The following is a 25,245-nucleotide window of genomic DNA, read 5'->3' as shown; positions in this document are numbered from 1 at the left end:
ATAACATGTCACATTTGTCCTTCACTAGGAACCAAACACCCTAGTGTAGCACCTTACTCTCAGAGGGTAGCGTTCCACAGAAGTCTAAGGCTTATTCAAGGGAGGTGGTGTGGGCTAGTAATCACCATTTACAGGTACGCAGGAATAACACTCAATAATTGATTGTCCAGTCTTGCTTCGCTTTATAAAAGTAAGAGTACATTTATTAAACACACACACTACTTAATACTATGCACCAATTTACAAATATACATAAGCTGTTGGAATTACTTTGTGACATTGCATAACATCTCCACCCCTCCCGCGGGGGGGGGGTCTAGTACCACCACTCATAGGTATGCACATCATCTTGCCCCCTAATGCACTGGGTTGACAAAACAAGGAGCGAAGGTCTGCCAACTGGCACCATCCCAGTGGCGACCCACCCCATCATCTCAACAAGCATTAAAAATAGGTACTCCTGCCCTGGGGACACATAACCCTGACTGAGCATTGTATACTGACCATACAGTATGCACCTCTACATCTTAGCCGCTAACAGTCTGGGTTGTCCCTCCCCTAACGCAGTAGCAAGAATATATGTTTGGGCATCACTTTAAATGAGGTACTCATTAGACTTGACAACATTTATAAAGCATTGAAATTGCAGCCCCTAAAGGCATCACAGATGAAATCACAGGATTAAGCATATACAGCCAGACACCCCAGCAGGAATGTCTGGCGACATAACCCCTCATTGCTTATGACCTCACATTATACATGTGACTTACAGTCTCTCCATGGAAATAACCTTAGTCAATGCCCTTCGTAGAAATTACATTAGTAATGCACATCTCGTGCAATTGCACCTCTTCGCCTCCAGGGGATGCCCTTCTCCAGACATCCCCAACTCAATACACCCCCAGCTGTAGAACAAAAGTTTCAGCCCAGGAAGTGATTCAATGCTGGCTGATCCCTTGAGGGGTTATTTCTTCAGAGTCTCCAGAGACTTAGGGTGGTAACTTTAAATCTTCGTGCAGGGGGAGACTGCGATGCTCCTGCATCTCCCCCCTGCACCTTGGCACTCACTGGGCAGTGACCCCGTCCTCCTGAGGTCACCACCAGCCGAGAAAAAGGCTCCTTTCCCTTGCAGGCCGTTCCGGGCATTATGGGGCGCTCTCCTCCCGGCTCCATGAATATAATAGCAGCGGCTCTCCCGCTGCTCGGGGAGAGCTGCGATGCACTGCTAGTGGCATCGCCGCTTCTTCAGGCCGGTGGGGGCCCCGGTCCCACCCCTGGCCACTCAGGTAAGTTCACTACAGTGCAAGCAACCCACCCCCGGCTGCTTCCACCTCATCTTGCCTCTGGAGTTATGTGCGGCTCGGGTAACCCATCCCAGGCCACTCCCGCTGCTTCTCTTCTCACTTTGGAAGCCCGGTTCCACCCAGGCTCCTCGCATTGCCTCTGCATACGAGGGCAACTTGGGGAACCCACCCCCGGCTGCCCTCACTGGCTCCCTGACGGGCCAGCACGCTCGCGTGCTGTTGTGGGAGACGGCACCTCTCTTCTGGTCTGCATGCTCCTGCGGGCAGACAGGGAGACCCCTGCTGGTCCGGGCGGACCTCAGGGTATTGCGACGGCACTCCCCCGCCTTCCTCCAGCTTCGGGGGAGCACTCCTCCTCCTGCCAGTTGGGGCCCGGAGATGGGGTCCTGGGCCACCGAGTCTTCTTCGCGGGGCCATGATGGCGCTCCACACCTCCTCCTCCTCCTCACACGGGGGCCCAGAGTTGGGATCCCAAGCCCCTCCCACGATTTTCTCGTGGAGCGCAATGGCGCTCCTCGGCTGCCGCCGGCAGCTTCGGGGCCAGGAGTTGGGGTCCCAGACCCCTGTCACTTTTCCCAGGGTAGCGCGACGGCGCTCCCCTGCTCCAGTTCTCCTCAGGGGCCAAGGTGGGCTCCTGGCACCCCTCTCTACCAGCTTCACGGGGAGCGTGACAGCGCTCCCCGACTTTGCTTCTTGCGGGGCAGCCCCGGGAATTGACGCACCCCGGGGGCATCTTTGAGACCGGCGGTGGAGCCACATGCGCTTCGTCGTCGGTCAGCCAGAGGTCAAAGGTCGCCTACCTTCTGGGGGGGCATATCTCAGCCCCCAGGGGACCGATCTTCACAATTCCGCCCTCTTCTTGCTCCTGGTGGCGCTCCCCAGCCACTGAGAGCACTCCCCTTTGTCCTCCTTGTCTTCAAGAGGATGCACTTGGCAGGGAGCGGTCTTCACTGGCTCCCTGCACAAGCCTTTTACCTGGCTCTCCTCCTGGGCCTCCCTTCTCCTTGCGCAGAGGCCCAGGGTTCTGCTCACTGGCCCTGAACTCCTCTCCTGGCGCTATTCAGGATCCTGGGACAGTCAGGGGGTTCCTCCTTCCAACTGCCCATGGCGCCAGGCTCCAGCACCCCCTGCCTCAGCAGACCACACCCCAGATGGAAGTCCTCTTCCTGTGCAAGTTTTTTTAAAGAGTTGGGGAGGGGGCTGGCAGGAAGTCTCTGTTTGCCCTATCACACAGCGACCCATCACTTCTCTGCCCCTGCTCCCTCCTTCCTGCCCAGGCCTCTGGGTTTGTTCAAAATGGCGTCGTCCAGGGGTCTCATGCCACATGGTCTCTGAGAGCCCCTCACTGCCTCAGGGCAGCTAGGTGCCTGGCACCAGGTGTCAGCTGCTGATGGATGAACCTGTAGCTCCACCCATCTTCTCTTCTTGGAGTGGAGGCCTTCACCCTTGGAATGCTTCGTGTGCAGGGCTGGCTTGGGGGAGGAAGGTCATTAATTCAGCCTAGCAGGGTCAGCCCCAGCCAGGCCCTGGTTATAAGCTGACTCAAAGAAATATGACATTTCTGGATGATCCAAAAGCAGTACAAATATGACTTTGGACTCTGCAGAATACTTCCTCTCATATATGTTACAGTGGACTTTAGTGCATGTCTGGAATTTGTAGGTCCTAGGAAAGTGAAACTAGCCCAGGTGCTCTTATCCTCATAGGAGAATAATGAAGTGAAAAACCGTAAAGCACACTGTCTTTCCCTGGCATGTTTCTTCCCACTATATAAAGTCTATTTCATGTCACCACCCAGCTCTGCATAAGTCCTGCCACACCATTCCATCTGCACCTGCTCCTATGCTGCACACACCAGGTATCTCCCATGCGCAGCCCCTACACATGTGCACATGCATGCACACATGTGCCTGCATGTAACCAGCCAGGTGCCCCTTACTCCAGCTGCCCCGCAGTTGCCTAATCAAGCCAGGGAACACCAGTAAAATCCACATGCAGTCTCTTTCATCATGAGTTCACTGTGGGTGAGTCCCAACTTATGAGGCTCTCCCACAGTAAAAACTCAACAAATAGGTGTTCAAAAGCGGCTCAGATGGTTGAACCACCTTCTAATAACTCCCAATACCAGCATCTTGCTGATTTCAGCTTTGATGCGTTCCTTCACTTGGTCAGACTGTCGGTATATTTCGTTTTTGACAGGTGTGTTGTCCCCGTTGTCCACATCATGGGTACACCTGGTTGCCTGACCAGGGGTTAGGGAAAAGAGCTCAGCATACTGCTCCAGGACTTGCCTGCAGTCACCTTGCTTTTATGCAGAGAGATTGACCGAGAGGACCACTCCATCCACTGGTCCTTCTTTTGGGCTGTAGAAGAGGAGGTCAGTGAGAGGTTCACTCTCTGCTTCCTGATCTTCATCAGTGACCCTCAGCATTACCACAAAACCCTGCCATAGAAAGGCTTTAGGCAGTTGACATGGATGAACTTGTGAGGGCTCCTGCTAGTACCTAGGTCTACCAGATAGGTGACCTCACCTTTCCTCTCAAAGATCGGGTAGGGTCCATGCCACTTGTCCTGGAGTGCCCTAGGTGTCACAGACTCCAAAAACCATACTTTCATCACTGATTGGAACTCCACCAGTGCAGCTGTTTGGTCATACCAAACTTCTGGAGCTCTTGGTTTGACTCATGGTTTTTGGATGCTTTATCCATGCACTCAGCCATCCTTGAAAGTTTGGCAAGCACATAGTCCACAATTAAGCATGGGCAGATCTAGCGGATCTCGCGTACGCGAAATTGCGGATTTACGGATTCGCAATCCGCGAAGATACGCGAACTCTAGCGGATTTGCGGATTTTCTCGTTTTTTGTGTTGGCGCGCGTTCGCGCCGATTTTGGGACAAGTTCGCAATTGCGAACTTACTTTTCGGCTCGCAACGGCCGCGACTATGTTGTTTCTACGTCTGGTTTATCATCACAGGTTCACAGCACCCTCTGTTTCACCACTGCCACCCTCTGGGACACCCATGCCACCCTCTGGTACATCCTCACTGCCACCCATTAGGTTTATTTATCACTGTAGATTATGGTGGTTGAAAAAAGCAAGCACACCTGCCCTTCTTCAACTGCCATCAATTAATTTGTGGGTCATTAATGTGTCAGTAATTTTGAAACTTCCAGTCTGGCTGGCACCTGCTTCCTTCCTTATCTGTAATTTGCTTTTTGTTGCAGTGAAATTTTTTTTCACAGGACCTTTATGGTCTACTTGTAGCTATTCTATGAGCCTGCTGTTTGGGTCATAGCAGGGTCATAGAATAGTTGCAAACTCTGGAGGGGCCCCTCAGGAAGCACTACCTTGAATGTTACTAATGTTAAGTTTGAACTTTTGCACCTGCTCATTGCTTTCAGTTTAGCTAAAATCGTTTTTTCTGCAATTTCGCGTGTTTTTTGGGGCGCGAATCCGTGCGAGATCGATTTCGGAAGCCGCGAATGCGTGCGAATACAAAATTGTTTTTTTTGCGACGTGTATGTTCGCGTGATCTTGCGCGTGTTCGCGAGGCGCTTCTAGCTATACGTTTGCCAAGTTACCCTATCGGTCGTACACGGGCGCGGCCATCTTGTTTGCGTGACGTAATTCCGTTTCCGGCCGCTATGTGTAATCTCCCAAAGTGTGCTGCTCGCTAGTACAATTTCGCACGTGCTCGCGAGGAAAATCTCGCGCGAACTTACCCACGCGGTCGTGAACGGGCGCGGCCATCTTGTTTCTCATTCATTGCTATGGTTCTGGGCATGCTTTCTCTATCCTCTCTCAATCTCTGCCATCCTTTGCTTGTTTGAAGTTTATTTGATCTAATTTTACTTATTATCTATCCCTCTATTTTTCTAGCTCTATATTTTTGTGTTTTCTGCTGCTTTTAGTTACTTTTAAACTACTTTTTTAAACTCTTTTCTTTTCTTCTTCACTATTCTATTTCTTGTTTATCATTTAACTGTATTTCTGCCCAGACCACGGTAAAGGGAGCCGGGAAGCACCCTGAGAAGGGGAAGGGTCCCGCACCCCGTGCCCGGCTCCCGTGCGGGCGTTTGAGGGGGGAGCAAGTGGTGCCACGGGAGATCTTCAGCGCGGAGGAAGTGGCGGCACTCATCTTCCACGTCCAGTGCCGCCTCCCCAAGACGATCCTGGGAGGCGGCAAGATCGCGACTGGCTATGGCATCCGGGAGCGCCGCAAGCGGTGGTAGAAGGTGTGCCGGGCCATGTATAAGCTCTCTGGGGTCCGGCGCACATATAACCAGGCCACCCACCGCTGGACCGATGTCATGGACCGGGAACGGGACTTGCTGGACGCGCTCGGCGTAGAGGTCCCCGGGCTTGGTGAGTAGTAGTAGCTATTCATTTACTACTCTGTTTTATCCGGCTCTGTTATTTGCAAATCTTTGTTCTTTACCAAGAGCAATAATGCTGCCGATTACATTGAGGTAAATTATATTTCAAAATCTTCTATGCATTTCAGGTGCACTGCTCTCCTTCTCAGTAGCCTTGCTTGCTACTATGCTTCTTTGTTTTGTATGTTGTGTTCAGAAGCATTTCATTGGCCTGAGAAATTATGTATGAGTGTAGTGTAAAGATAAGAACTGCGTAATGCTAGACACTAAGGGTCATATTTTCAATTACCGGCGCATCCCTGCAAAGTAGCAGGGATGCGGCAGTAATTGTGTGCCATGCCACCACCACCCATTGGCCCAAAACGTCACAGAAGCCTTACGCATCTGTGCCGTAAAGGCAGCGCATTGCTGGAGTTGCGTGCCAACGATGGCGCAGCTCCAGCAATGCTCTGGGGTACCCTATCTCCCCAATGCTGCATCAAGCCGTACGTCGGCTTCAAGTGCGCAGGGTTTGAGTCATGCATCATTGTCCTAAAAGTGACTGATTGACATCTTGTAGATTTCCCTCAGCCACTTTTAGGATTCGTTCCTGCGCAGGTACGCCCTCCCTTGCGCCGGAACGCCCCCTGATGGCGCAGGGCTTTACAACGTGATGCATCGCCCATATGCCCATATGTGGTTTTTTTTAATATATACGCCGCACCAACACCATGGCGAGTCTTTTGTTCTGCCGCTGCGTCACAAAAGGCACGCAACAATGGAGGAAAATGAGCCGCAAGGGACTTCTAAATCAGCCCCAACAGACTGAAGTCCAGTCCTTCCTTTAGACACATGGCTATAAGAAGAAATAGTGGCGGTGGTGGGTGGATTGATAGTTTGAGTATTCACTGATCTGCAAGCAGGATGGACTTTGTCTGTCACTTCGCGTGCTGCGGACTGCTGCCTGCAGTGCCAGGCCTAGGCAAACCTCTTTAGTAGTCTGTTTATTGAGTTACATAGGAACTTTCTAAGTCAACGTTCCGCAAATCAGGCAATACGAATAACGTAGTATACCACATGAGATAGATCCCGTGGAATAGTTGTCTATCTATTTGCTATTTCTCCAAAATATTTTGTTATTGTTCTTTTGAAATGTTTGATTTGGTTGAAAAATCTCATCCATGTTTTCTGGTCTTTCTTTCTTTCATGTTGTACATCAGCTCCCCCCAAGGGCAAGAGGACACAGGAGGAGGGTGCTGAGGATGCACGCCAGGATCGGGCAGGCGAGGGCTCCTTTGCTGGCCCCAGTAAGTTTACATTTTAATAAAGAGTACCTATTTTTTCCTAGCGTTCCTCATTCGATTTTTTCTAAATCGTCTTTGATCTTCTTGTAGACTGGATATAAATTCTTATCCTGCCTCGAATATGACTCCCTGTGGTATTACTAGACTATTCTTATTAGTCTGTCTGTGTAGCTAACTAAGATTGGACATTTGGCAATTCCATTGGACTCCCATTCTATTCAGCAATAGCTCTATGCACTGTCTCCTTACTGACTAGATAGTGTGGCAGAGTCATTCAGCTCCCGAAGTCACCGATTATTGATCCCCAATGATCTCTAGATTATCGTACGCAGGACAAGAGAGTACGGAGTCACAGCACAGTCAAGAAGTGTCAGAGGCACTCATGCTTGCAAAAATTCCAAAACCTTTAGCTCATCCACTCTAGTCTGGAGGAACAAAAACCACAGAGTCTATTTAAGTTTAAAAGCTTTATTAAAAGTAAACACATTTATTAAAATCTACTTTGTCATAAAACTATTTAACTGAAAACGGAAAAGTGTTTAGTGCTGACGATTAATTGGACACATTTCTTGTGGTCGAGCCGAGCTCTCACCTGGTTTGAACTTGATCCTGGTCGTGTTCTTAGGAGTCAAGCTTCTGTCTGTTAGGAGAAAAAGTGGTGCGTGTTAAAAATCAAAAGCAAGCATTCATCAGTTGTGCATAAAAGTGCAGCAAGACAACAGCCTTCCCTGGAAAAAGGGACATTTTTACTTTGGAGTAGACAGTCACAAATTATTACATTGTATTCAGTTTTTTTAACGTTTCTCCTAGACCAAATATTATATAGTAGTGAGTGGTGTATTCTAACATTCTTAAATGTACTTTGTAGGTGTAACATCTGGTGACGGGGCCAGCGCGGAGGTGGCTGTGTTGGGCGAGGACTCGGAGGACTCTGGGGAGGAGGCGGTGCAAGAGCCGGCGGACGGTCCTGTGGGGGTTCAAACGGTGGTGGCGGAAACAGGTAAGCTATATATTCCTTACTTATTGAAATTGAAGACTGCATAGTGTGCTTTCTGCACGGGTGTATTACAAATCAACCAGGTAGTAGCCTCCTCGAAATGTACTTCGACTTAGCTGTGAAGTTTTTGGTGAGAAGAATCCCAATAAGTTCTTAGACGAACGTGATGGATGGGATGAACGAAAAGCGAAAGAAGGGTGTAAGTAAGTGGGACGCGAACTTGTATGATGGCTGGCAAAGAAGAACGATATGTGTTTGCTTGGCCCCCGAGGTGGCTGGGAAGGAAAGAATATGGTATGGTGCATGGCTGGGTCAATGATGAAGCAAGGATGGGTGGAAGGACAGCAGCCTGGGTGGGTGAAACAGAAACTGTATGTGTGCGTATACTTTGACTGAATGGATGCCTGGAGCATGGTATTCTCTGACTCTTAGATAGCACATGTGAATCTAGAGAGAGTAGATGGTCGCCAGATGAACTAAGTGTTACCTTGAAGAGCATGTACCACCGCACCCGCACGTCCGTTCCAGTGCAGGGAAGGCAAGGAAAAGAAATTGTAAATGTGTCCAATACTACCATGAATAGTAGCAGTACTTTGTATTGCGTCTGCAATCACAGCATATATCTGGTTATTACGGTGGACACTCCGTACCTCTCTTAATAACTTTAGTTTACTTGTAGTACGTCATTCATGTGTGGGTGTATCACTGTTCACTCAATATTAAGCAAAGCACCTAAAGTCATCCCATATGTCATCAAATACGTCCCATGTGAAGTGATAGATAATCAAATTAGTTAGCTTCTTCATTTTCCTTTTCTAGTACTCATTTGCACTGTAGGGTGAAAGGTAAATTAATTAAGCAGTAGCCCTTGTAACAGAGTATTCTCAGTGCCACCCGTAATAGAAAAGTAATAGCTTCACCACCTGCATGTACTGGACCGGTACAGTAACGCAAGTCTGTCTCACTCATCATGGTGTGCAACTTTTTTTCTCGGGTGCAAGTTCACTGTGCTGTCCATGTCATTCTGCCGGCTTGCATAAGATAACGTACCAATTTCCCTAAACAAGAGAGAAGAAGAAGAATAAGACTGGTGTACTGTCATAGTCGACTGTAATGGAAGTCCATAGTGGTCGTAGAATTTGTTCATTAAACTACCACTAATGTTAGAGCAAGGATGCAGAAGTGGGAGGTTACATAGATACTGTCCTCAATAGTTATGTACTGTGCTTTCAATTTGCTACTTGTACTGTGACCCAACTTTCGGCTCAATCACTTTGTGTTATTAATGCTAAGGAGCATTGGTTACAGACTATGTCTTTCTTTCTTCATATAGTTGCTCCTTCCAAATCAACAACACGGAGGGAGCAGGCTAGAATGGCCCGGCAACGGAGGCTGGAGGCCACTGTCGCCGAATATCGGCGGCTGGTGGCCCTGGAGGAGGAGGAGGACACGCAGTCGAGCGGGGCAACAACAACATCCTCGACTGGGACCGCTGCATCCTCCTCCGTGACTAAGCCAGCGGGACCGAGCCGGGCTAACAAAGACAACCGCCACCGCCAAGCAACAGAAATACCAGCTGCCCCCCACAGGAGCTGCAAGGAACGCCAACGCCGCCTACGAGTCCGAATGTCCAACCTGGAGCAGGAGGTCCTGAAGTATAAGAACTTGGTTAAGGGCCTCCGCTCCGAGCTTGCCACCCTCCGCAAGGAGTATGATGCCCATGCCGCAAAATGCACCAGCACCAGCACCCTCCAGTAGTGGAGTGTCCCTTGCCCTTTTTTTATAGACTTTTGGGGGGTGGGATTTGGGAGTTGGGATCGTTTTGGGACGTTTCAAAGACAATCGTTGGGGTTAGGGTGGGTGAGGGAGATTATTTTGTTAGGGCTACATAAATATATTTTTAAACTTTATCTGACCATACCTGTTTTTTACTGCTTTTCAGTCTGGTGGGTGGGGGGCGGGGGTGTAACAGTAACTTTGTTTTCCTGAACAGTCGTAGGACTTTAGTAGTACAACCGTCAATCTCTTGTCTACTCCGAAATAATACTCCATTATACTACCTCCCACCAAACGCTTATCTTACCTGTAATTTGTGTTAGAAATTAGGGCTAGGCCCAGGGCTGGCTCCACGTGAAATGGGGATTAACTTTGTCAATCCTGGGCGGGTGACATTTCCTCATTGCGGTGGTACTAGTGGTGTGACACAGTGGCAGTTGCATGCCTATGGAAAAAAAGAAAACGAAACCTTGTTTGTCCTTACTGTAGCATTACAACGGTTACGGTACGATCGAGAATATAGCAGGTGACAGACAGAACAGTGCCATAATGTAGCCTAACAAATGGTAAAGTATTTGCTTGCAAGTATAACTAGTACTTGCGTTGAATTTATTTGACATTGGCTACTACTACTAGAAGATATAGTACTGAAGATGAGTAAGTCTAGAAGATATCCTCGTATTCCTTCACCAGCCTGTTGCTATGACCTTATCCTCCCCAGCAAGTGTGTGGAATTATTGATGTCATTTTAGTCAGACATCAAGCAAAACAACACAGCCCGGGGGAAGAGGGTTAGGGTTTGTAAAATGGATGGGAATGGGGGTTTCTTTTTGGGTAGGTTTTGTTGAGAGAAGAAAAAAAAAGCAGAGCATGGACAAACAATAATTGAAGATAAAGACAATCTTTGGTTACAAACTAAAGCTAAGCACATGCAGTCACACTCATAGAATAAAACAATGGATACTGTATCTGTATTGCGTATGTTGTTGGAGTTGTCCTGTTGAATTTGGTAAGTAAGTTGCATGCAGCAAACAATTCCTCTTATTGGCGGCACTCCTCCATTCCAGCTGACGCTTCGTCCATCAATGTTGGTGACCACTGACAGAAGACACCCTGTCCACTGCCTGCCTGGCGGATGTTGACTGAAACCCGGCCTGTAATTATTGAACGGAAAACAGGAAGTGCTATTACAATACCACTGATAAATAAATAAAAGGTATGTACGCTGTGTGGTTCAAAAAGTGACACTTTGATTTCCCTAATAGACAGTACAATATTTTTGAAATTGCGTGCTCTGTCTGAGTCACCTTTTTAAGGATAAATAAGTATGGCCAAAATATTATAGCGGATCTTTCCCCTCAAGGTAGGTGTACTGTAAACTGTGTTTTAGAACAAAATTTGACCTTCCCAGCAATGCTCCCACCAAGACCCTTACTAAAGCCAGTCGCAAAAATGTAGAAGAACCCCAATCAGATCTCCAAAAACGATGCCTAGCAGAAAAATGGTTACAAAACGTACTTTGAAAGTAACAGTAGGCCCAAATACAGACCGTGGATTGTATTCAAACCACTTGCAAGCAAGCAAAAGTATCCATAGCCAGCATCGCTCCAACAGTGCTCTACAACACCAGAACTGCGTTGCAATAGAACCCCCCGAAACACATGCAATCCTGCTGCTAGGGCTAACCCTAACGAACCCTAACTTACAAAAAGTGCCAAAACTGGTGTTTCCTTCAGGATTTTGTCCAAAACACTTCTATCCGGTATTAGACCTTCCCAGGAATGCCCCAGGCAAGACCCGCCAACCAACCCACCCGGAAAAAACCACCCGACAACACACCCAAACAGCGAAAAAGCTAAATCTCATACTTACAATATCTCTCGGCCTTCGGTCCAAACGCGGCGCTGTGCAGCTAGGTCATCATCATCAATCATCATAACTCCTGTTTTCCACCACGGATTTCCTGAAAAGCAAATGCAATCAAGATTAGATTGTCGCAGCAGTGCTTCGACAGAGACCCCGGCCGCAACCCACCCACGAACAGCAGGAAGCCCCCCAAAACGCTACATTGAGCAAGATGACAGAAGAAATAGCAAAAAAAAGGCTGTTCCTTAAGGATTTTGTCCAAAACACTTCTATCCGGTATTAGACCTTCCCAGGAATGCCCCAGGCAAGACCCGCCAACCAACCCACCCGGAAAAAACCACCCGACAACACCCCCAAACAGCGAAAAAGCTAAATCTCATACTTACAATATCTCTCGGCCTTCGGTCCAAACGCGGCGCTGTGCAGCTAGGTCATCATCATCAATCATCATCATAACTCCTGTTTTCCACCACGGATTTCCTGAAAAGCAAATGCAATCAAGATTAGATTGTCGCAGCAGTGCTCCCAGACACCAATAATCACCCACAAACACCCGGAACCCCGCCAAAGAGCACCCCAAAGGCAAGCAAGTCAGCAAAAACGGCAAGAAATTTCCACCTCATATTTGGTCCAAAACACTTTTGTCCATTATTAGAGCTTCACAGCAATGGGCCCAAATCCGTCAACTCACCCGCAAAGAAGTACAACACCCCCACAAGTGCTGAGTCTTTCTTCATTGGGCGTAATCCAGCACTCTGCTTTGAGGGAAATCGCAGTCTTGGGGAGGAGGATAGAGGAGCATGTTCTTCAGAACTTGTGAACCTGAGGAATGTAGACTGCGGCACCTTCAAATCAATAAGCAAACAAGTGAAGACAGTTCTGCTGATGGTCTTGTTTTTGGGATTAGGTGATTAAAGTTTGAATTAAATTAACTGTGCAAACCAAAGAAAGAGAGACAAACAGGAATAAAAGTGAATAAGGACGAAAAAGAAAGTTCTTGATTCATTGTCTCATTTTCAGGGCTCGGTGTCAGGGAATAAGAAGAAGATTTCGTCATCATACTCTGCGAATTCAGGCAGGATGAGGTCAGTGCCACCGAACAGAGAACAAATCCCCTCATCTACGTTGCCGTCCTCCTCGTCTTCATGCGGCGTGCTTTCTCGTACTTTGTAATCTGGTGGTATGAGGTGCTGATTCATCTTGATCATTGTCAGCCGCTCCACATTTTTGGGCGAGAGGCGGCTCCGTTTGGGAGTTACAATGCCACCAGCAGCACTGAAAACACGTTCAGAAGACACACTTGCGAGTGGGCAAGACAAATAGTTTATAGCCAGGTTGGAGAGCTGTGGCCACAATTGTTTTTTGCCATGCCAATACTGCAATGGCTCATCATTAAGAAAGACCTCTGTTGAGTCATTCATATAGTCCTGCACCATCGGCTCAAGGTCATCAACGGTTCCTCCACTTTGCTTACTTTTTGCTGTGCCTTTGACATTTTTTCGAGAACCATACCCAAGCAAACTTAGCCAATCCTCTACAACAGCCACTGATACTGTTGTGTGTGGTGCAGATGATCCAGTTGCCTTTAACGGCTGAGAGGTCACTTGTGCCCCAGCCACAGGTGCAGAAGTGGATTCTTGTGACTGGGGATGGCCTGCTGATGCTGATGCTGATGCTGATGTACTGTCTTCTCCTTCAATAACCTGCCGTTCTTTTTCAAACCTCTTGGCTGACAAGGCTAACCAATGTTTGTACTTTTGAACATCTGCATCAGCAAAAGGAAAGAATGCTTCGCCTGCCAGTGCCTTTTTGTAGCGTGGATCCAGAATAGTAGCACAAATGTAATGCTGTTCTGACTTGATGTTTTTAAGACGTTCATCACCACGTAGGCGCTCTAATAATTTCTCAGACAAAATAAAATGGTCTTTTTTTTTCATCTTTTTCAAACTCAGAAGACACCGCCATCAGTTGGTGCTCCAGCATGCACAACAATGGGATAGCTTTTCCCAAATTACAGTCCTCCTGGCTGACTGCACGCGTGAAGAACTCAAAAGGACGAAGCATGTCTGTCAGGCTTTTAACTATGTCCCATTGCGCCGCACCCAACCGCATGTCCTCCTTCTGAGATGTACCCTCTGTGAAGAAATAGTGATCGAGTACCGTATACTGCTCATACAGACGCTCAAGCATGTAGAAGGTTGAGTTCCAACGTGTTGCCACCTCCTGGATGAGTGCTTTCACTGGCATTTGACGTTCAAGTAGCAGTCTCCTCAGATGCTTCCGGGCCTTAAAAGAATGGCCGAAATGGTTGCACATTTTGCGGCAGGTGGCCATTACCTCGAACGCTGGACTGTGTTTATCACTCAAGAATTTTTGAACTACCAGGTTGATACAGTGCGCCAAACACGGCACTCTAAAATAGTCACCCTTCCACATGGCCTTAACTACATTGGCGCCATTATCCGTGGAAACATAACCAATCATGCGTTTTTGGGGGGATAGCATTTTCAAGACCTTTTTGTTAAACTCTTCCAAAAGGTTTTCTGCTGTGTGACTTTTCTCCAAGCCAAACATGGCTAGTGTTGCATGTTTCCGAGCAGCTTTAAAAACTTGGTCCGGGTCAACACCTGCGTTTAGCTTTGCTTTAACACCTGAAAAAGAGACCCAGTGTGCAGTGATGCACATGTAATCAGCGCCTGCGCCACTGGTCCACATGTCTGTTGTCAGATGTATTGTGTGAACAGCACTCTTCTGCAAAGCTGCCCCAATCGCCTCCAGCACATCTTCATGTAGTGCTGGAACCGCAACTCTGGCAAAATAGAACCGGCTAGGAACCTTCCATTTAGGGCAGAGCGTTGCCACTAATTCTTGAAAACCTACCGCTTCTACAAAAGAAAAAGGGAGAAGGTCCACAGCTAGCATTTTAGCCAGCTTAGTGTTATACAGACGCGTCAGTGGGTGGTTGCGTTCATATAAAAAAAAAACGAAAAACCAAAGGTGATGATGGACAGAGCGTTGACAATACAAACACTCACCCCCAGTCAACTGATCTGGGTTTAATCCATCACCGTTCTTTAGCTCACTCCGCCACCCCAGTTCAGACATGGCCATATGCAAATCAGTCTGACCCTGTGCCTCATGGGAACAGTCCAGCCCGAACTGCCAAGCCATGTCTTCCCTGGACCGGAATCAAGCTTCCCAGGACCGGTTTCTGGCATTACAGCCGTCTTCAGCCGGGCTTGCTTGAATCCAGTGGCAAAGTGAGCAAGGGACTCACGTCTGAGCATACCCTGCCAACTTAGGGCGAACAAAGAAAAACCAAAGGTGATGATGGACGGAGCGTTGACAATACAAACACTCACCCCCAGTCAACTGATCTGGGTTTAATCCATCACCGTTCTTTAGCTCACTCCGCCACCCCAGTTCAGACATGGCCATATGCAAATCAGTCTGACCCTGTGCCTCATGGGAACAGTCCAGCCCGAACTGCCAAGCCATGTCTTCCCTGGACCGGAATCAAGCTTCCCAGGACTGGTTTCTGGCATTACAGCCGTCTTCAGCCGGGCTTGCTTGAATCCAGTGGCAAAGTGAGCAAGGGACTCACGTCTGAGCATACCCTGCCAACTTAGGGCGAACAAAGAAAAACCAAAGGTGATGATGGACGGAGCGTTGACAATACAAACACTCACCCCCAGTCAACTGATCTGGGTTTAATCCATCACCGTTCTTTAGCTCACTCCGCCACCCCAGTTCAGACATGGCCATATGCAAATCAGTCTGACCCTGTGCCTCATGGGAACAGTCCAGCCCGAACTGCCAAGCCATGTCTTCCCTGGACCGGAATCAAGCTTCCCAGGACCGGTTTCTGGCATTACAGCCGTCTTCAGCCGGGCTTGCTTGAATCCAGTGGCAAAGTGAGCAAGGGACTCACGTCTGAGCATACCCTGCCAACTTAGGGCGAACAAAGAAAAACCAAAGGTGATGATGGACGGAGCGTTGACAATACAAACACTCACCCCCAGTCAACTGATCTGGGTTTAATCCATCACCGTTCTTTAGCTCACTCCGCCACCCCAGTTCAGACATGGCCATATGCAAATCAGTCTGACCCTGTGCCTCATGGGAACAGTCCAGCCCGAACTGCCAAGCCATGTCTTCCCTGGACCGGAATCAAGCTTCCCAGGACCGGTTTCTGGCATTACAGCCGTCTTCAGCCGGGCTTGCTTGAATCCAGTGGCAAAGTGAGCAAGGGACTCACGTCTGAGCATACCCTGCCAACTTAGGGCGAACAAAGAAAAACCAAAGGTGATGATGGACGTTGCGTTCATATGGCACGTCTGAAGTAAGCATTGTTCTAATGTTGCCCTGGACCAAGCATTTACGGGCTGATAATGACTTCGTTGACCCAATTTTGCTCGCTGGTGAACTTTTGTGCGTTGGTGTCTCAGTCGCTCCAACACTCTTAGTGTGCCTCACATTGGGTGTGCTGCTGACAGGGGTACTGGGTGTAAGGGAAGTGTTTGACACGTCTTCTTCCTCCTCGTCATCATCAGATGAAACATCAACGTTTCCTTGAATTCGGCCTTTCTTGATCGCATCTAGGTGCGCAAACCATTTGACAGTGTGCTGTCTCCTAAGATGACCTCTCTGGCCTCCGGTACCATAGTTGGTACCTGGCTTACCACGACTAACTGCTTGCTTACAAATGGTACAAATGGCAAACTTTGGATTTTTTGGACAAACAGTAAAGAAGTCCCAAACTGGGGACTTGAAGTGTCTGTGGGACATGGAGGAGGCGGCGATACTGGTGGTGGTGGTCATGAAGCTAATGCCAGATGAAGTGGAGGATCTGGATTGCCCAACTTTTGTACGTTTTGCACTTTCACCGCCACTAATTAAGGTCGAGGTTGACGGAGGTCTCTTCTTGCCAGAAAGAAATATGGAAGCGGGACGAGTTGGTGTACTACTTAACTCCAATGATTGTGGTGTTTCCACTGCCTCCTCATCGACAACATCATCATCATCATCACGCTCAGCAGCTCTTCGGGCTAGGGTCAAAATGTCTGTTTGCTGCATGCCCGCTGGGGCTGCAGTGACCTTTATGATGACTGGGTCGTCGTTGGCAGAGTCTTCATCAGCAGCAGTATCCGCCACTTCTTGTTGAGCCTCATCACACTCCATAACTCTGAGACTTTGGACGAGCTTCCTTTTACGCTTAACTACCTTTGTCGGATCATGGTGTGCCTCACTCTCAGACGGCTGTGGTGCTGGTTCCCAAGTTTGATCCGTATCATCAGAAGGAGGTGTGCTTGAAGAAGATGTAGACACCACCCTTGATCTCTTCCTTGCTAGGGGTGTGGAAGACAATGAAGGATCATCAGGAGGAGTGGCTTCCTCAAATGATACCTCGCCTTGATTGTCGATTTCCTGATGTGCCCCTACTTCGGGAGGAACAACTATTGTGGCCACTTGTGACCCTCCATGCACCTCTGCTTGCGCATCTCCTTGCACTGCCTCTCCTTCCACATGTACTTGGGCTTGTACTTGCACATGTGATTGTTGTTGCGGCTGTGGTTGTTCAACACTCGTCAGATGAGCTACAACAACCTGTGTTGATTGAGGGACATTGCTGCTGCTTTCTTGCGATGAGCCAACATCACTGGTCGATGGTGATTGAAGAACTATACTGGCTGCCTCTGCAGCACTCAAGGGCTTGGACTTAAGTTGGAGTGGTGGTGGTGGTGGCACTGAGCCCAATGGAGCGGGGGTGCTGCTGCCAGCTTGGTCCCCAGCAGATCCCGCTGCTGCTGCAGGCATACTTTTTTTTTTACTCCCAAAAAAAGGGGCGGGCGGCACACCAGTGTCCTTGGTAACTTGCTTCTTCTGCTCCTTACTGGCACCTTTCTTGCTAGAGGAGCTACGGGTTACTTTTTTTGGGGCCATCTTCTTCAGAGCAGGTCAGCAGGCAGCAGTTGCACGAGTTGCAGAGGGTTCTGTGTCCAGACGTGACGTCGCGTGACGTTATGCTGCACACACACACCGCTGCAGGACTTCTTCCTGGCACTGGTGGTTCTCTTGAGTCTTCTTGTGCACCTAAAAGCAATGGAAGACAGAGGAACATCAGTTCAGTTATACACCCCAAAAAATGGACAAAACACAGAAAAATGAGCACAATCCCATGCCATCCATGATGTTTACATTGAAGACACCCCACAGAAAGACTAGGGACATGCAAGTATGCAACACTCACTACCCCTGGGCATAATGGATGAAAAGTAGGCAAAATAAGTGCATGCCTCAGACACTGCCTCTCTTCAAAATGGCCCCTTACACCCCAAGCACATGTTGCCTGTACCAGCCAGCACTCAAGATGGCCACCACCACCACCCACATGGCCAGTCCACATCAACAGTATACCCCCCAAAAACAGAAAAACAGCCAGAAATCACCACAATCCAATGCCATCCATGATGTTTACATTAAAGAGAGTGAGACCAGACCACACCACAGGCACACTCAGTCCATGCACCACCACCCCTGGGCAAAAGGCCACACCAGCAGGCCCAAAAAAACGACAAAAAACAATCAAATCAGCACAATCCCAGCCCATCCATGGCCTCAATGGTGTTTAAATTCAAGAAGACACCCCTCAGAAACACTAGGCCCATGCAACACTCACTACCCCTGGGCATAAAGGATGAAAAGTAGGCAAAATAAGTGCAGGCCTCAGACACTGCCTCTCCTCAAAATGGCCCCTTACACCCCAAGCACATGTTGCCTGTACCAGCCAGCACTCAAGATGGCCACCACCACCACCCACATGGCCAGTCCACATCAACAGTACACCCCCCAAAAACAGAAAAACAGCCAGAAATCACCACAATCCAATGCCATCCATGATGTTTACATTAAAGAGAGTGAGACCAGACCACACCACAGGCACACTCAGTCCATGCACCACCACCCCTGGGCAAAAGGCCACACCAGCAGCCCCCAAAAAACGACAAAAAACAATAAAATAAGCACAATCCCAGCCCATCCATGGCCTCAATTATGTTTAAATTCAAGAAGACACCCCACAGAAAGACTAGGCCCATGCAACACTCACCACCCCTGGGCAAAGGGCCCCACCAGCAGGCCCAAAAAACGACAAAAAACAATCAAATCAGCACAATCCCAGCCCATCCATGGCCTCAATGGTGTTTAAATTCAAGAAGACACCCCTCAGAAACACTAGGCCCATGCAACACTCACTACCCCTGGGCATAAAGGATGAAAAGTAGACAAAATAAGTGCAGGCCTCAGACACTGCCTCTCCTCAAAATGGCCCCTTACACCCCAAGCACATGTTGCCTGTACCAGCCAGCACTCAAGATGGCCACCACCACCACCCACATGGCCAGTCCACATCAACAGTACACCCCCAAAAAACAGAAAAACAGCCAGAAATCACCACAATCCAATGCCATCCATGATGTTTACATTAAAGAGAGTGAGACCACACCACAGGCACACTCAGTCCATGCACCACCACCCCTGGGCAAAAGGCCACACCAGCAGCCCCCAAAAAACGACAAAAAACAATAAAATAAGCACAATCCCAGCCCATCCATGGCCTCAATTATGTTTAAATTCAAGAAGACACCCCACAGAAAGACTAGGCCCATGCAACACTCACCACCCCTGGGCAAAGGGCCCCACCAGCAGGCCCAAAAAAACGACAAAAAACAATCAAATCAGCACAATCCCAGCCCATCCATGGCCTCAATGGTGTTTAAATTCAAGAAGACACCCCTCAGAAATACTAGGCCCATGCAACACTCACTACCCCTGGGCATAAAGGATGAAAAGTAGGCAAAATAAGTGCAGGCCTCAGACACTGCCTCTCCTCAAAATGGCCCCTTACACCCCAAGCACATGTTGCCTGTACCAGCCAGCACTCAAGATGGCCACCACCACCACCCACATGGCCAGTCCACATCAACAGTACACCCCAAAAAACAGAAAAACAGCCAGAAATCACCACAATCCAATGCCATCCATGATGTTTACATTAAAGAGAGTGAGACTACACCACAGGCACACTCAGTCCATGCACCACCACCCCTGGGCAAAAGGCCACACCAGCAGCCCCCAAAAAACGACAAAAAATAATAAAATAAGCACAATCCCAGCCCATCCATGGCCTCAATTATGTTTAAATTCAAGAAGACACCCCACAGAAAGACTAGGCCCATGCAACACTCACCACCCCTGGGCAAAGGGCCCCACCAGCAGGCCCAAAAAAACGACAAAAATCAGCACAATCCCAGCCCATCCATGGCCTCAATGGTGTTTAAATTCAACAAAACAGTTGTATCATGCACCCCTAACCAACCCTGGTCCTACTGGATACTGTGGCTACCCACAATATAATTTATTTAATGTTCTGAAAAAGTTCCAAAATTTTACTTGCAGCAACTGTAATGCCCCAAACAAACTTACTTGTGAAAGTTGATTTCTAATCCAAAAGTGATCCAAAGACAGTCAAAAAGGCCTCAAATCCAAATATCCAGCAGCACCCACAAAAAGTAATCCTTCCAGCTCCAGATCCAAATGAAAGTGACCAGGAGATGGACAAAGCACTGGGAGGAGCCTGCTGGACAGGAACAGGAAGTTGGAGACTGTGGGGCACTTCCTTCCTCCCCCCCCCCCAAAAAATGGACTCCTTGCAAAAAAAAAGGCCATGCAAATGTCAATCTGAGGAGTGATTCTGATAAAAATCATAATTTTCTGAAGGTTTATCCTGTTTGCTGGTGATTTTCTTGTGCAGAATTGCAAAAGCTCTATTTCGCGAGTGCGAGATTGTTCCTTTCCGCCGCAACTACGTGTTCGCAATTGCGAACTCTCGCGAGGTGTGCTGTGCAAGGTGGCAAGCCGCGATTACGTATTCGCGGGCGCCAAACTCCCGCGGGATCACGCAGCAAGATCCAAAATGGCGCGTCACTCGCAAAGAAAAACAACTCGGCAAACGCTAAATGACGGAAAGTGAACGCCGTGCACCACGCCGCGCGCCGCAACCAAGCAAAAAATCCGCCGCGAGCGGATTCACGGATTTTCGACAAATTCGCGAGAGTTCGCGGATTGCGAATTTGCCGAAAATCCGAAAAATCCGCGATCGGAGCGGATTTTACGCCCATGCTTATCCACAATGTCTTGTTTAGGATCTTTGAGAGGTCACTCCCAGCCTTCCTTAACTAGACACAGTGGTCCCCATACAGGATGCCAAAACAGAAGTTCAAAGGGACTAAACTCTGAGGTATTTCTCTGTAAGTGAAACCCCGGCATGGCAAAAAGGCATCCTATCTCCTTGTGATTTTTCAGGGAGTCCCATAATCATACCTTTCATGGTTTTGTTGAATCTCTCCACTAAACCATTTGTTAGTGGGTGATATGGGGTGGTAATCTCGTATGCATTCAGTCCACATGGCTTTCAAGTAGATCTATATGAAGTTACTACCTCTGTCTGGCACCACCTCCTTAGGAAATTCCACTCTTGTAAAAATACTTAAGAGGGCTCTGGCAACCGCAGGAGCAGTGACAGTCCTAACTAGTGTAACTTCAGGGTACCTGGTGGCTTGAACCACCACCACCAGTATAAACTTGTTCCCTGATGCTGTTAGGGGGTCCATGGAGCCAACAACGCCAACTCCTACCCTTTCAAAGGGAACCCCCATCAACTGAAAGTAGAATCACTGGGGCCTTTGGGTGGTTTCCTGTCTTTTCACTGGCTTGACAGGTACCCCAGGAGTTACAAAACTCCTTCACCTTCTAAAACAGGTTTAGGAGGTAGAATTGGGTGAAAACCCCACTTCAATTCTTGCTCTGGCCAAGATGCCCAGCTAGGGGGATGTCATGGCCCAATGAGAGTAAAATCTCTCTGTATTGCTCCTAGATGAACCAGGATTGGGGTCTCTGGACTCCATATACAGGATTCCCTCCTCCCAATTGGTCCTGTGGGAAGAACTGATGCTTCCAACTTGCAGCAACTTGCTTTCTCTGACTTTCAAGAGTAGGAGAGGTCTTCTGTTCTTGGCACAGCTCTTCCCTAGAGGATCGCCCTGGGCCTAGGAGCTCTGCTATGTAAGGCCTAAGTTCCTGGGGCTGACAGGTCTTCTTCCTCAGGAGCGGGAACCTGAGCTTGTGGCTGTAAAGAAGTTAGTTTACCATACTTCTTATCTTTCTCTTGAAGAGTTGGGCCATTATTCCAGACTCAAGCTCCTCTCGTTCACCCTGGACTTTGCTCCGTGCTTGGGTTTTTAATCACAACCATTCAAGGATTTCCAGCATGGCTGCATCGGATCTTAGCAGCTCTACCACAGCCCATGCTGAGGACTCCAGATCATTCCCTAGCAGGCATTCAACAGAAATTACAGAGAACACAACCACTTTATTTTGGCCAGTAACCCCTCCCCACTCCAAGGACACCATAGCCATGCAATTAACCCTGGGCACATTATCAGCGTTGGTGACTGTATAGGTTTGTTCAGACAGACAATGTTCTGGAGATACCAATTTGTCAGTCACCTGTACTCTTAGTGCTTCTACTCTGATCCCATGAATCACAGGCTGCTGTCTGTATATTTGCATTTAGTGGGACAGACAGCCAGGGCAGCTACATACACCCCACCCTCGGAGACTAGGGTAGCTTCTGTTGCACTCTGACCTTGTATGGGCACACTAAGGATCCTATCTGGAGACTCACCACCCCAGCAGAAGCTGGAGGTGCACTAGAGAAATTCTTTTTGGGACCAATAGAGTCGCCAGTTTGGTGCCTATTAGCTTTGCAATTGAAGCACCAAGCCTTATTGGGATCCCAGTTTTTACCCAAGTACCCTCCATTGGTCTGTGTATAGTCTTGAGGCTCACCCGCCTGAACAGGCTTATGGGGGCATTTAGAGGACTCTTTATTTTTATCTTTGGGTTGCCCACTTTCTTTCACTTGGGGGGTATTAGTAACCCCTTTACTTTGGTCACCTCGCCATAAGACTTACTTCTTCAACACCTTAGACTTGACACAGTGGTCGGCCTTCTTTCCCAATTCTTGGGGAGAGACTGGACCTAGGTCCACCAAGTACTGATACAATTTTTTAGAAATACATTTACTTCACAGCTGCTCTTTCATACTAAGATTAAAAAAGCCAATCAAAGTCTTGCACGTTGTTACCTTTTAAAACCCGCCACCTAGTGTTTTGACTGAGAAGTCAACAAAATCTACCCAGGTCTGACTCAGGTTTTGTGAGTCTCCCGGGGCTTAATATGTACTGCTCAGAGGTGAGTCCAAAGCCCTGAATCAGGGTATCCTTCGGGAGGTCATAGGAGTCAACATCTGTCTCATTAAGTGTCAGGGGTCTATCCCTGCACTTTCCTGCACACAGCCCCTACAGTAGATAGTCTCAATACTTCTGGCTGAGTTTCCTCATCTTACAAGCCCTCTCAAAGGCTGTAAACCACTTGGCGATATCATCACCTTGTACATATGTGAGTGGGGATCCCTTTTGGGATTTTAGGGTCAAAAGCTTTATCTTTCTCTACTGTGGGAACAGGTGGCATGGGAGGGGGACTGTTTAATGGTGGGGGGACTTAAACTTAGTGTGGGATCCTGAGTTGGACCAGAGTGCTGCTTATTTCCAGGGCATGGCCGATGTCTGCTGCATTAAAAAGGGTCCTTAGGGACCTGGGCCTCACTGATGCCTGGAGGTTTCCTGACTCACAAAATTATTCCATCTACTCCCATGTTCACCACTCCAATTCTTGCATCAATTATTTGTTCATCTCACATTCACTGCTGCTGGACCTGGAGTAAGTCTGTATTTCAGACATTTTCCTCTCGGACCATGCCCACATAGAAATGGTACTGCGGTGCCGGGGACCGCCATCGCTTTCCTGCCCTTGTTGACAACTTCCCCCTCATCTGTTGTGAGACCCTGTTAATGTAGCTGAGTACCGGAGAGAGATATCAGCTTAGTTTGAGTCGAATGCCCTTCCTGAGACCCCATCCTTTACTCTTTGGGATGCCTTTAAGGTGACAATCCGGGTGTTATTACGTCTTCTATTATTATCCCTACTCAAGAAGCTAGACTGATAGAGTCTGGCCTGATCGGGGACATCAAGCTTTGAAGAGGCTGGATCATTCAGACCCTTCTAGGCACCACAAATGGCAGCTTGCCCTGCTCCTGGGTCAGCTGAGGGCACACCGAAAAATCAAGGCAGAAAGATCTTTGCTTGCCTTAAAGCAGAGATACTATAATAAGGCTCATAAGGTGGACTCCATTCTTGCTCGCCTGCTTCACCAACAGATGGCATGGGCCCACATATCCAAAATAAAACTTGTGGATGGTACGTGGGCAGTCTTGGAGCAAGATAAGCAAATGGTGTTTCACTCTTTTTACACTGCCCTCTATGAAGGTGAAAGCTCCTCACGGGATGACATTAACTCCTTCATGGACTCTTGCCAGTGGTCACCCCTTGACTTTCAACATACTCAGCTCTTAGAGGCCCAATCACCCTGGCCGAACCACAGCTGGCTCTCTGCGATCTCCTGGTGGGTAAAACCCCGGGACCAGATGGCCTTCTGGTTTTGTTTTATCCTATGTTTCTGCCCTAATTTCAGGACCACCTATTACAGCACTTTAACTCCTTTTCTGAAGTCACAGACCTTACCACAACCATATCTGTGGCTGAAATAGTACTCATCCCTAAGGCTGGCAAGGACCTCACTTCAGGCACATCTTATCGCCCCATTGCCTTGCATAACACATATGTCAAGATCTACACCAAGATCCTAGCAAACCGTCTAGACCTGTATCTCCCCGGCCTACTTGACCCAGACCAGCTCGGCTCTGTCAGTCATTGTCAGGACAATATTCGCTGAATAGCCCACTTGGTCGAGAAGGTTCCTTGCTGGGACATTTCAGCTTGCCTTCTTTCCCTAGATGAGTATAAAGAGTTAGACTTTTGGTCTAGGGTCGGGCATGACATCTCGGAAAATTCCATCTTATACCTCCCCTATGATGCAGATTCGGATTAACGGCCTGCTCTCCCACACCATACATGTGACAAGGGGTACCAGACAGAGCTGCCTGCTCTCGCCCCTACTTTTTGTCTTGGTGGTCGAACCATTAGCAATAGCTATACGCCAGGTGGAAGATGTTGTAGATATTCGTTTCGGTGGCCTATACCATAAGGTTGCTCTCTTTGCTGATTATCTCTTGATTACCCTGGCCAAGCCTGAAGCCTCTCTTCGTGCCCTAGTAAATATTTTCCAGTTTTTTTTTAAGACTTTCGGGTTTGAAAATCAACATGGCCAAGTATTGAATGTAACAATTCCTCTACAAGACATACCCACTTTGCAATCACTCGCCCCTTTCCAATGGGTCCCGCGATCACTCTGCTACCGGGGCTTGAACCTAACTCCGTCTCTGTCAAAATACACCAAGGCCAACTGGTCGGAATATAGAAGGTCCATTCTGAAGGACCTACGGTTATGGAAGCTGCTTAATACATCCGGCTAGGCCGACTCAATGTGGCGAAAATGTCCATATTGCCGAAAGTCTTATATTTGTTCCAGACACTGCCCACCCCAATCCCTCAAGATGTTAT

The 25,245-nt window shown here is 48.3% G+C and overlaps 1 protein-coding gene and 1 long non-coding RNA gene across 4 annotated transcripts in view; one reads left to right on the top strand and one right to left on the bottom strand.

The window, feature by feature from the left end:
- LOC144753267 (uncharacterized) overlaps positions 1-25,245 on the bottom strand; it is a 297,387-nt gene that overhangs the window by 136,589 nt on the left and 135,553 nt on the right. The gene's annotated exons all lie outside the window — the stretch shown is intronic.
- Positions 1,148-9,731, top strand: LOC144756459 (uncharacterized). Its single transcript, XM_078646286.1, has 3 exons — positions 1,148-1,286; positions 7,834-7,965; positions 9,296-9,731. The coding sequence occupies exons 1-3, from the start codon at positions 1,148-1,150 to the stop codon at positions 9,718-9,720; spliced, it is 696 nt and encodes a 231-aa protein (XP_078502412.1). The 3' UTR covers positions 9,721-9,731.

This window comes from Lissotriton helveticus, chromosome 5_1 (genome assembly GCF_964261635.1).
Source record: "Lissotriton helveticus chromosome 5_1, aLisHel1.1, whole genome shotgun sequence".
NCBI lineage: Eukaryota > Metazoa > Chordata > Amphibia > Caudata > Salamandridae > Lissotriton > Lissotriton helveticus.
This window is presented reverse-complemented; position numbering and strand designations above follow the sequence as displayed.

Bases quoted from the DNA above. Each gene is read 5' to 3' on its own strand.
- LOC144756459 (XM_078646286.1), top strand. From the start codon at position 1,148: ATGGGGCGCTCTCCTCCCGGCTCCATGAATATAATAGCAGCGGCTCTC. The intron at 1,287-7,833 runs GTAAGTTCACTA...TGTACTTTGTAG, and splicing joins TCCCACCCCTGGCCACTCAG to GTGTAACATCTGGTGACGGG. The intron at 7,966-9,295 runs GTAAGCTATATA...TTCTTCATATAG, and splicing joins AACGGTGGTGGCGGAAACAG to TTGCTCCTTCCAAATCAACA.